At 43.8% G+C, this 12,689-nt stretch overlaps 1 protein-coding gene across 1 annotated transcript; it reads left to right on the top strand.

Moving 5' to 3' along the window:
- Window positions 1-6,676: 6,676 nt before the first annotated feature.
- On the top strand, window positions 6,677-9,090 carry LOC127298952 (B3 domain-containing protein LOC_Os12g40080). Its single transcript, XM_051328820.2, has 5 exons — window positions 6,677-6,820; window positions 7,166-7,589; window positions 7,679-7,890; window positions 8,081-8,467; window positions 8,581-9,090. The coding sequence occupies exons 1-5, from the start codon at window positions 6,704-6,706 to the stop codon at window positions 8,857-8,859; spliced, it is 1,419 nt and encodes a 472-aa protein (XP_051184780.1). The 5' UTR covers window positions 6,677-6,703; the 3' UTR covers window positions 8,860-9,090.
- Window positions 9,091-12,689: the final 3,599 nt, after the last annotated feature.

The raw sequence follows: 12,689 nt of genomic DNA, 5'->3' as shown, positions 1-12,689 counted from the left end.
CCAGCCCAGGATCAGCAGGCCGGATCCGTACCGACCTTAGGAGTAACCCGGATCCATGGAGGCTCCTGAGGAACCCGGATCCAGTACGACGTGTAAGGAAGGCGGATCCGTGACGTGCACGGCAAGATATTGTACCGTAGTTAGGCAACCTGTAATCCGGCTAGGACTCTCCATGTAAACCCTAGATCCGTGCGCCTATATAAGCCGGATCCCGGGAGCCCTGAGGGGAGATCTCGAGCTAGAAGCGAGATAACCACAACTCATTGTAACAACGCGAAAGCGCCCAGATAATTCCAGACAAGCAGCAGTAGGCCCTGTCATCGTGCAGGTGTTCCGAAGCTGGGTAACTCGCGTACCACCGTCCCGAGAGCACTCCGCCCTATGGCCCCTACTTCTTCTCCCCTTCGTGAGGATCCCTCTTCCGAGGTACCGTCGATTAGGCAACGACAAGCATGCCCTCTTGTTCTGTCAATTTGCAGGTGAGGTGTGGAAGGAAATCAAAACCGAGTTCAATATTCATCTAAAGCGCAGGGGGTTTGTTTCAGCGCGGACATGGGTTCTTGATTTCTTCAACCGATGTTCGGACGTGGAAGCCACAGTTGTGATGGTTGTTCTATGGCACATTTGGGATGCACAGAACAAGGCCCGGGAAGGTGATACTCTGATGCATCCACGAGCTACTGTGGCCAAGGCGAAGGCTTATATCGAGATGATTTTAAACAATTTATACAAGACAGCTCCTACCTACAGGTGTGAGTCCTCCTCATCCAGGGCCAAATGGACTCCACCGCCAGAAGGTACTGTTCTTATCAATGTTGATGCTACCATCTTCGCAACGTCCAGACGTATGGGAGCCGGCGTGGTCGCTCGTAACCATGATGGGTCGTTCCTTGCCGCTTGCGGCGAGCGATACGATGAGGTCGTCGTGCCAGAGATTGCGGAAGCCATCGCTGTTCGGCATGCACTCTCGTTTGCCCAGGAGGAGGAATTCTCCAAGATCATCATCGCTTCGGATTGCCTCTCGGTGACAAAGCTGACAATAGGTAAGTTGCCATTTCAGACAAAATCAAAGACCATTTGCGCATGATGCTCGCAAGTGCATCATCATAAGATAAAAACACATATACTTACACAAATTTTCCCTAATATTACAACAGGAAGCATCAGTAGTACTGTGATGACAAATTCACAGCAAGAGCATCATTCACATCGATGCACAAATCATTACCATTTCTCCAGTTTTCCCTCCAGGCTACATAACTAGGCGACTTCACAAAGTCACAACAGCAAAAATCGAATTTAACATGCTAAGAGCATCTCTAGCAGATCCCCATCCGCATAATAACCGCCGATTTCCAGTTCAGAGGGTAAAAAAGGGACCGTTCAGATCGCGCATCAGACCCCCATTTCCGGAAAAAAAAATCCGGCCGCCCCGATTCGCGCCACGCGACCCCCAAGTTCCCGGGTTGAAGGGGCTGGCGAGCGCGGCCTCCATCCATTTCCCCCCTTGGCGCGAAGGAACTTTCAGCTCGTCCCTTTCCTCTTCCTCCCGCCAACCGCCGCCACAAATCCGGCCTTCCCCTCCGATTCCGACCAGTAGGAGCACGCGCGCAGGCCCTCCGCATCCGCGAATCAGCCACCAATCGGCCAGAATCGACGCCGACGCGCTCGCCTCGCCGTCGGCCGGTAAGTCTTTTTCCCAAGCTCCTCGCAGCCACAGATCTGCCGCAGTAGCTCTGATGGTTGGCCGCGGTTTTTGTTGGAGTATTCGTCCTCCTCCTCCGACTTGGAGGAGCTGCTCGACGACGATTTGGAGAAGACGGCGGTGATACTCGTGGCGGCGGCAGTCATGGACGTGTGGCCGAAGAAGCGGAAGGGCTCGACCATGGGACGTCTGTGCGTCCCGCGGAACGGCGCCCTCGGACACAACTTGCTCATGGGCGATTATTTCGCCGAGGTACCGACATATCCAACCCATTTTTTTTCTTTGATAATGTTGGCACCCGGGTCAAACCTGCAAAAAATCCAGATACTGTGCAGGTTTTTCTTGAAACATACCGTCTGATTGAGAATGACAAGGATGCAAAACAGTTTCATCTCGTTCGCCACCATTGGCAAAGGCACGGCAAATAGGATTTATTTGTGTTTCCCACCATTGTTCCATTTGTTGTTGTACCATTTGATTCATGTTTTTCCAAAACATTTGTTCCAATTTGTATTGTTTGTAATGTATGACAATAAACATTTCTGTAATAACTAGGATTATTGTTTTATTTGTCGTATCAATTTGTGTAATAATTCGGATTGTACTATTTTGCAAAACCCTTTGTATTCCGTTTTGGTTGCGGGAAAACAGCCGCGCAGTTCAGAGACGCGTCAAACGCAGCCCGCATAACAGCATATTTCCGAATATGCGTCTGGACTGCGCGTCCGTTTTTCGACCTTCAAAACGCGCTTGGAGTGGTCTAGATACCCGAATTTGAGGTTTGCGGTTTTGGGGATGAAATCCTACCCCTGAACTGAACTGTTGGTCTAACAAGCCAAGAGCATAAAATGTACTAGGAACACATTAACTAGTAATGATGCTCAACAAGTGGAAGTGGCTGTTGTGATAAAAGGACGGACGTTGTACCCGGCGTGGCGCTGGGCCGGCATGCATCGTCCTACAGGCGGCGTGCGAGAAATATCATGGGCGGGTGGTGCGGCTGCCGGTAGCAGCGGTGGTGCAGCAGTCCAAGGAGCACCCACGCGCCCGTGACCCACCTGTCGGCGCTCTTCTTCAACCTCCAGCCCGAGATATGTGCTTGCACGCGCGGACGTCGGCCATCCCCCAACGGCCCTTTAAAGCCACCTCGTTCTCGTGCTCTTTCAATTCTCGCACGCCGCCTCACACTCAAACTCTCATACTCTCCTCCGTCCATTCCTCACAGCGCAGCGCCACCGCCGAGGGGACCAAGTTCGCTGGAGCCGCCGAGCGCCGCCTCTGGCCGAGCCACCACCCGAAGCGCCACACCTCGTCCGAGCCGGAGGACCACCGGAACGTCGACGCCGCGCACGCCCGCACCTCGTCATCGCCACCTCAGCGCCACGCCAGGTGAGGTCAACCCTGACCGGTCACGATAGATCTGGACCATAGGTTTAATTTAGGTCCAACGGATCTGGACCATAGTTTTCAAAGACTGGACGAAGGCTTTTTTTTCAACGAGAAGAACCGGTTATTAATTAAAAAATAACTTTCTTCTTCTTAATTTATTCCTTAATTTCAAGTGTCTCATATGTGCATATAATTCTTTTGCTATTTATCAAGGGTCTCATATTTTTACTTCTCTCTTGATTTTGACGATAATTTTTTCCGAGGATATGATCTATGGCCTTAGACAATTTTTATTACAAAGCTGGGTTACATCTGTGAGATAGGCTAAGGAGAAACAGGGAATGGTTCTGCCCTGCATTTGTATTTTCGTCTCTCCCCATGTGCCTTGGATTTCGGTGATGGATGTTTCCAAGTTCATACAACATATCTCTATATTTTTTTCACTCAAAAATAGCATCCCTCTAGTTTTACAATTTTCGGAAGCTTGCGCACAAAGTTCTCTTCAGTTCTTACCGGATATATATGCAAAATTTCTCTAACAACTTGATCCCAATTAAGTGCTAGTTGTGGTTACAGGATGACGACATCTTTCACAAGATGCAGCGAGTGCGTCGTATTCCATAATTGGCACCTCAAGGGTGACTGGAAAAAGAGTTTCATCTGTGATTTCGTGGTACGACATCATACTTCTCTCTTCTTGTGCAGCAAGATGTCTCATTTATTTCTTAGACCAGCATTTTCTGAGAGAACTGAAATAGTGCGCCAGCCATCTGATAGACTTGATAGTTGATATGAAGTTGTGAGTTTCAAAACTGAGTCTGATGTACATTCTTCGTCAAAACAATTCTCCTAGCTTATCTGTATGATAAATTTTCTGTGAATATTTAACATGCATAAACTTGCCTATGTAGTACTACTTCCATTTCTTTTAAATGATGTTAGAGAACATGTGTAGTGAAAGTTCCTTTAAGTGGACAAAGTCACACCTCAGAGGCAGCGAGAATCCAGTAACATACTTTAGAAAATAACCCCGAAGTGGGAGTAAAGTTTCCAGCACTAATCTGGTTATAAAAATTAATTCTGGGCATGACAATGAACTAGTGTTTAGCGCATCTGTTGTTGTTGATGATCTTTCCCCCACTTAATCAAGAAACTGCCGTTCTACGTTCATTTGGTCACACTCAACTATTATTTGCTTGGTACTGACACAGCTACAATTTTATTTGATTCTGTGAGTGTGTTATGTTCCTGCAGATTAAATTAATCTTATTTTTGTTAAAATAAAATGGGCCTTTGTATAGGAACCATCTTCTTAGGTTCAATAAGATACCATTTGTTTATTCTTGCAGAATGTACCTACAAAGTTGGCAAAAATTATGGGACAACATATACGTAATGAAGTCAAAATAGAAGTGCCCAACGGTAAATCATATCGCGTTGAGGTTTGTAAGGAAGATAATGGCCTAGTCTTTAAATCTGGATGGGCGGCATTTGTCAACGCATATGACCTCGAGCAGCGTGACATCTTATTGTTTGAGTCCAGTGGAAGCTGCTGCTTTGAAGTTCGAATATTCAATCAAAGTTGCTGTGAGAAAGAGTTATCCTGTGTTGCCTTCAGCAGCACTCCCTGTGTCCATGAAAGCAACATGTCTTATGATAATCATGATATGCAGTCACTCCAAAAGGAAAGGTTGGCAACTAAGCTGCAATTAAAATTATGTGGACTCTTATCGATTTTCGATATTCTTGCCTATACCATTATAAATTAGGAACATTGCTAATTTTTCCCTGCCGTTATGATTAAATTTTGTTATTTATCATGTACTTGGTGGATTTACTTTGTGCAGTATGTGCGGATGTGCAAAGCATCTACACGTGAATATCTGATTAAAGTTCGCTAAAATAGTTTCATCTGAACTAAAATGGTAGGCATGGTGACATAAGGAGCAAACGCATGATGTGCAAGGAATGTGCTGCACTTGATTATTGGCACCACAAGGATAAAATTCGTTTCTTCTTGGTCAAGATGGGTGTCGATGAGTTAAAAAACGGACTGGTAATCAATGTCAATTACGCTGTTCTTGTGCACCAAGATATGTTTTCTATAGTTTATAAGATGAGTGAATTCCACCTTTTACCCTGTAGTTGTGCATTTGTGGCACATATTACCCCATTTAGTAGAACCTGTACCGAAATATCCCATTTAGAAGACTTTAAACACGGTTTAGGCCTAATTTATCATTTTACTTGTTATTGTTAGATAGAATAGGTATGATACGTCGATGTGGAGCGATAAAAGATGTAAATATAGAAGGGCCTTATGGACGATTTATGCCTGAACTTGTTTAATCCATATGTTCCCTTCATCACTAACATCTTGATATTTTTGGACCCCGCTCATCACCTAATACCTTGCCCAATGGGGACACACCAAAAAAATAAGGGTACAAAGCCTTTAAAATGGGTAATCTACACAAATTTTCACCCTGCTAGGTAATTAGTGTCGCAAATGCAAAACTGGAGGGTAAAAAGTGGAATTCACTCTTATAAGATTATTACTTCTGGGGCAGGTGAGAAACTGTGCTAGCAATGTTTGTAAATTTGATGCTGAAGTTGGGAATTTCAAAACAATTTCAGATAATATACCTGTTGAATCAAACGATTTATGAAGCATGTCTCAGTAACCATATGTTCAGATGTAAAAATGTGTAAAATATGTTTCCTTTTGAATTTCTAGTGAATTTAGCCACACTAACCTGTTTTTCTATACATATAAAAGAGATTACCAAGAGAAGTATCATTTTTTCTAAGGAGGGGAATGGGATTTCAACGTAGTACCTGAGTAAATACATTCTCGCGTATACCACTAGGCTATGTGGATGTTCCCTGGTTTTAGAATAGCTGAATATGCATGAATATTAGCTAACTGGTGGTTGGCTAGTTGCTAATAGAAAAAATATTTCACAAGCTATATTCTGCTCTGGAAAAAACTAATTTTGATCTCATGTGACAAATTAATTTTGTACATGCTCTTGATTGCCTTTACAGCGACTGTTTTATCTCATAAGTAACAAAGTGTTCTCATTTGGTTATTTCTGCAGATCATACCAAAAAAGTTTGCAAACAATGTCAGAGAGGGAATACCTGAAGAAATCAAGCTAGAACTGCCCGATGGCAGAACACATAGTATTCAGCTTGCCAAGGAACAGCATGAGCTTGCCCTTCGATCTGGATGGGATAAATTTGCTAGGTCCTGTGAACTTGTAGAGGGTGATATCTTGTTGTTTGGATATAGTGGAAATTCCCACTTCAAAGTTCGAATCTTCAATGTAAGTGGTTGTGATAAATTGTTATCCTGCCTTGTGAAGAACACCACTCCTTGTGTCAAAGAAAGGTTAGTGGTAACTGTAGTCACATTTTATGTTTCCGTGACCAATAAGCATAACTTTGTGCATTCCTGGTGTCATATCTGATATATGATTTATTGCAAAATTCCTACCTTGTACTTACTGATATGAACCTGTGTATGTGCGCGTGTGGGTTTTATTTCAATACTCTTAACAATTTCATCTCAACAGATATGGAAGGAGTGCACTAAATGGTCACAGGATGAACGAAACATGCACAATATGCATAGAAAGTGTTAAGCGCCATTATTGGCACATGGATGGTCATGACTGGTGTTTCTTCAAGGTTATGTGCATTGAAAATTTCAAGGATGAAATGGTAAGACCTTGTCAATTATATTGTCTTGTGCACCAAATATATTTGCTACTGTTTTTAAACGTGTTGTTTCACAAAAAAAAGATACAATGCTAGAAAATGATGATCCTGATGGTGAAGTTAGGAGTTCACGAACCAATTTTGGCTACATCATATATACTTTATTTGAAAATTAAACTGTACAAAGTTTACCAACTTACCCAGATAACCAATGTTTGATAGTACATAGTAGACTTTTTGTTTGCTTCATATTGAATTATATAGACATAAGATGGATTATAAATAACTTAGCTTCCTCTGTGGTGATTGGATGGTCGATGATCCTTTGTCATTTGTTTCTTCACGTAGGCCATACCAAAAAAGTTCAGCACTAATTTCAGAGGTCACGTATCTGATGAAGTCAAACTAGAAGTCCCAGATGGTAAAATTTATAGTGTTCAGGTTGCCAGGGAACATGATGAGTTGGTTTTTCAATCAGGGTGGGCAAAATTTGCCAATGCTTATGAACTTGAACTGGGTTACATTCTGGTCTTTACATACAGTGGGAACTCCCACTTCAAAGTGCGGATCTTGAAACAGAGTGGTTGTGAGAAAGAGTTGTCGTGCGTTATGATGGACCGTGGACCTGATGTCCAAGAAAGGCACATTGTTCATGATCAATCACTACCTACCAAAAGAAAACGTCAGGATGACGGTTCGGATCACAGTAATAAAACTTCAAAGATGACTCCAGCAGGCTCACCTTCACAGAAAACCAATTCAGAATTGAACAGTTGAGTGTGCATTTCTACTGATGTATTTTTTGCCCTGTTTTACTATTTTTTTGTTCTCATTTCTGCTTTCCTGCTTGATGTTGTGCAGATGAAAATGTCTTATCTTCAAAAGATATTCAGGACCCCGGGAGTTCAGGTGGCCTTCAGGGATCCACTAGATCACCGTACATCTTAGAGATGGGTTGTAAACTGACTGGAACTCAGAAGGCAAGAGTCGACGAACTTGTGAAAGAAAATAGGCCTGGAGTTTCATTTTATGTCGCAGCCATGAACGAGAAAAATGCGTCAGATGGATTTCTGGTACGTTTATATTAGCTTCTCGAATCAATCAATGGCTCGGTTAGATTTTGTCACACATTGTTCAGAACTTCTTGAATGAAGACTATGATCAGACTATCTTGCTAGAACTTCATGAAAATTGTTGAAACACTAGCACACTGCAAATTATAGTTTGAGATAATTCACTAACTACATCATTCATTTGTAACAGGTCATTAGCAAGGAGTATGCTGTCAAGCACCTTCCACATCAAGACCAGACCATCAAACTCTGTCGTCCTGCAAACAGCAAAACAAGCGATGCCAGTTTGAAGGTTATCACAGATGGCACATGCGTCCTTTCATGCATCCTTTCTACTGGTTGGACTGGCTTCTTTCGTGAAAATAAGTTACAGGAAGGTGACATCTGCGCATTCGAAGTGTCCAAGAGCGATGGTAGAGTAACAATAACAGTCCCACATCTTACAAAAATGTATGTGACTACATCACATACCAAACTGACCAGCGAGCAGGACAGAAAAATTGAAGAGAAGCTCCAGGTTATTCAGCCTCAAGTTGAAATATATGTGTCCCTTATCCGGAGGAACAGGACCAGCATTGTAAGTTCTGCTCGATCCACGCTGTTTATTTTAATAGATAATGGATCCATGCTGTTTCCTTAATTACTGACAGCTTACCATCTGCCTTGTGAATATGCAACGAACAAAACTAGTACGTCAAGAAGAGCTATGCTGATGCTCATCTCTCAAGCAAGGGTAAGACAATAATACTTCAGAGACCAGCTGAGAAGACTTGCACTTGGAAAGTCAATCTCTACATCGGCAACAAGAAAAACAGAAAAAATTATTTGCTACAGGGTGGCTGGTCGAAGTTTGTTAGAAAAAACAAGCTACATGATGGTGACATATGCCTGTTCGAACCACTCGAGAACGAGAAGGAGCCCACCATGAACGTCTACATCATCAGCATGGCGGCGGCGCCAGTCTTGTGACCATGCTCAATTAGTTACTTAGTGATAGTGCCTTTTCTGTTGGAAATTCGTGAGCTTTTGGTTCTCCTCTGCCAGCTCCATCTCCCAAACTCTTGCAAGAACCCCTATGTCAGTTTGGTTTCTGGTATGATGTTGCAAGCAAGGGTACCTTATGTTTCAGAAGTACTGGTTAGTTAATTATGGTTAGATGTTGTGGCTTGTAAATTGGTCAAAACATGGTGAACATGTTGCATTAATCTGCTACCTTTCTCATGCATTGTCGTGGCTGTGATCTCTATGTTGTGCATTGTGATATACTGCTTCAGGAAGTTGTGTTTTTGGTTATGCTTGTCAAATTTCAGCCAAGTCTGCATCCCGCTGCAAATTATGCCTTTTTTTTTGCAAAAATCAGCTAACCAATTGTGTGATGCTTGAAAATTTCAAAAAAATAATCATCTTTTGATTTTATGACAGTACGCATAGATATTAAGCGACAAGACTGGATTTTCAGAGTACACAACTCGCTACACACTAACTTCCAAAAAAGCTTGGTCACTCCTATAGTCCTATCAATTGTCGGGACATTAATACGAGGTGTTTGAGGGGCTACCGTTCATTCGTGCTTCCCCTATCAAATACTTGGGGCTTCCACTTTGGATTTGGCAACTTAAAAGAGTTGATCTCCAACCACTTGAGGGCAAGATGGCCGGCAAGCTTGCCACTTGGGATGGCAAGAACATCAATGCGGCCGATCGTGGAGCCCTTGTCAAATCCGTCCTCACCTCAAGCAATTTTCCATCTAACGCCACTAAGGATCCCACTGTGATGCCTTGCCTCCATGAATAAAACTGAGAGTGCTATTCTTTGGGCCGGCACCAAAGAGGTTACCGGAGGCAGATGCAAACTAAATTGGGAGGCAGTGTGTAGGCCAAAGAATCTTGGTGGCTTGGGCATCCTATACCTTGAGAAATTAGCAAGTGCCCTTCGTTTGAGATGGCCATGGCTCGAGCAGAGGCACGCAAACAAGCTATGGGTCGGCATGGGCAACCCATGTGCCGAGATTGACATGGACCGTTTCTATGCCTCCACTACTATTACCATCCGAAATGGAAAGATTGCCACTTTTTCTATGCCCATCTCCACGCCACCGCTGGTGGCGCCGCCGGGCAAAGAACGCGTGGCGTGGCTGCGGCGACGGATCTTCCTCCAGCTGCGTTGGGTGGCGGCGGCCAAGACCCTCGTCGACGCCGGTGGTAGCTGGCGACGGCCAGATCCTCGATCTGCGCTACTGCATCTCCCCGCCTCCCGTCGGTGCGAGGTGGTGCTCCAAGGATTCTCCCACAGCATGAGGTTGCCCGGGGCAGCAACCCTTGGTTGGATGGCAGAGGCGGCCCTCTTCTTCGTTAGAGATGGTCGTCCTGAGGATGGTCGTGGTGAGTCTTTCGATCTGCTACTGTGTCCTAGCGGTGAGGTGGGTAGGCGCGGAAGCCGGTGATGGCTGAGGAAGGCATGAGCCTCCTGGTTGTCGCCGGTGGAGGGTCAACCAGCTGAAAGGCGTTGCCCATTCGCTTGGTGTCACCACTTTGCCACAACTGGTCTGGGATGGTCGGCGGCATCGGGGCCCGACCTGAATAATGGTGGTGGTACAAGAGTCTCTCTTGTGCGAAGATAAAGACATGCATGAGGCTTGTCCATCTAAATCTGGACGGAGTGATGAGTTCCGGAAGGCTCCACTGGCGAATATAACGGTGCACCCTATGCCTGGAGTTCACTGGATCGGGTGGTATTCGGTCTTGCACACCCATGCTTTTATTCCGACCGTTTGGTGCTAGAGGGAGCGGCACGGAGTGATACATTGCAAACGTATCTATAATATTTGAAGCTCCATGCTTGTTTTACACCCATTTCTATATGTTTTGTTTACGCTTAATAATATTTTTATGCATTTTTTGGAACTAACATATTAACAAGATGCCACAGTGTCAGTTCCTGTTTTCTGCTGTTTTTTGTATTTCAGAAAAATTGTACAGGAAATATTTTCGGAATTGGACGAAACAAAAGCCAAACCTTCTAACTTTCCGACCCGAAGATGGCGTCCAGAACAGAGATGGAGAAGAGCTAGGAGGTGGCTACACCACCCCTAGGCGCGGCCCACGCCCTGGTCACACCTAGGTATGGTGTGGGCCCCTCGGGCGCCCACCAACCTCGCCCTTTCACCTATAAATTCACATCCTCGGGAAAAACCAAGATACTCGAGCCTCCATCCACGAAACGTTCCGTCACCGCCGCCATCGTCAACCCTAGCTCGAGAGGGTTCTGAAGCTCTTCCCGGCACCCTGCCGGAGAGGGGGATCATCATCGGAGGCCTCTTCATCACCATGCCCGCCTCCAGCTAGATGATTGTCTTCTCCTCATTATGCTTCATGTTATTGAATACTATTGAGTTGATTATGATCTGTTATATATGTTATTTGTGATCTTGCATGCTCTCCGTTGCTAGTAGATGCTCTGGCCAAGTATGTGCTTGTGACTCCAAGAGAAGTATTTATGCTCGATAGTGGGTTCATTCCTCTAGTAATCTAGGAGAGTGACAATAACTTCTAAGGTTATAGATGTGCTATTTCTACTAGGGAGAAAACAACAATACTTTATCCAAGGATAATTCTATTGTTTACTTTACACATTTTACTTAATACAATAATCTGTTGCTTGCAACTTAATACTGAAAGAGGTGCGGATGCTAACCTGAAGGTGGATTATTAGTCATAGATGTAGTTGGATTACGGTCTATGAATATTGTTGTAATGCCCAAATTAATCTTATAGTAATCATCTTGGCATGTATGGTCTTTATTCTCTTAATTGCCCAGCTGTAATTTTTTTACCCAACATGTTATTTATCTTTATGGAGAGACACATCTAGTGAACTGTGGACCCCGGTCCTTTCTTTTACAATGATAAAACCATCTACTGCAAAGCATTGTCTTTATTTCACTGCAAACAAACATCTCTTTCCACACTATACGTCTAATCCTTTGTTTTCAGCAAAACCAGTAAGATTAACAACCTCACTGTAAGTTGGGGCAAAGTATATTGGTTTTGTTGTGTGCAGGTTCCACGTTGTTGCTGACAATGGTAGTGCGTCCTGCCAAAGTGTAAGGGTATATTGCCCCTATGTGTGGTTTTGGTAATTAATGACAACCCCTATGGACTAATGTTTTCATTGAGTTTATATGAAGGAATATTCCATAGGTACTACTTGTAGTCCATGTGTTGGATTCAAGTATGGATGCCATGAAGATAAAGATATACCTTGTGTATTGGCATCAAGATCATCGATTTGAAGATATATATGTGATATGATCAAGAAGAAGAAATGAAGATGGAGTTCCTATGTGGAACTCAATATTAGCCATGCTCTAGCTTATGTGATAAGCAATGGATGATCAAGATCTTGAGTGCTTGATTCCACGTGAAGAATTCAAGTTATGGCTCTAAGTCGGTGTCATGATAGTCTCATAAGTTGAGCTATGGTTGACTAAGATTTAGAGCATGCAAACAAATGAAGAATTCTTTATACACCTCAAGATAGTATGATAGAGCATGAGAAGATACAAGGTTGACCAATACAAAGAGTGAAGAATAGATTCAAGATTGGTCAACACATGAAGCATGGAGAATGTGCCACATGAAGTCATGTGGTATGGTAAGCCTTGTCAATTATGCTTTATGAACTAACCCATCATATATGTGCACTTGTGTTGTCCATGTGGGTTAGGTATCTTTCCATGGGCATGCATCAAAAGGGAGATCTCATATAGCCCATGAGAGGATGACATCAAGTGGTGATCG

Source organism: Lolium perenne, chromosome 5, assembly GCF_019359855.2.
Source record: "Lolium perenne isolate Kyuss_39 chromosome 5, Kyuss_2.0, whole genome shotgun sequence".
Lineage (NCBI taxonomy): Eukaryota > Viridiplantae > Streptophyta > Magnoliopsida > Poales > Poaceae > Lolium > Lolium perenne.
The sequence above is the reverse complement of the archived record's forward strand: the minus strand, read 5'-3'. Positions and strand labels throughout refer to the sequence as shown.

What these genes read in the sequence shown, in the direction of transcription:
- LOC127298952 (XM_051328820.2), top strand. Translation starts at nt 6,704, where the DNA reads ATGAACGAAACATGCACAATATGCATAGAAAGTGTTAAGCGCCATTAT. An exon ending in AAAATTTCAAGGATGAAATG is followed by an intron (nt 6,821 to 7,165) that starts GTAAGACCTTGT and finishes TTCTTCACGTAG; the next exon opens with GCCATACCAAAAAAGTTCAG. An exon ending in ATGCGTCAGATGGATTTCTG is followed by an intron (nt 7,891 to 8,080) that starts GTACGTTTATAT and finishes CATTTGTAACAG; the next exon opens with GTCATTAGCAAGGAGTATGC.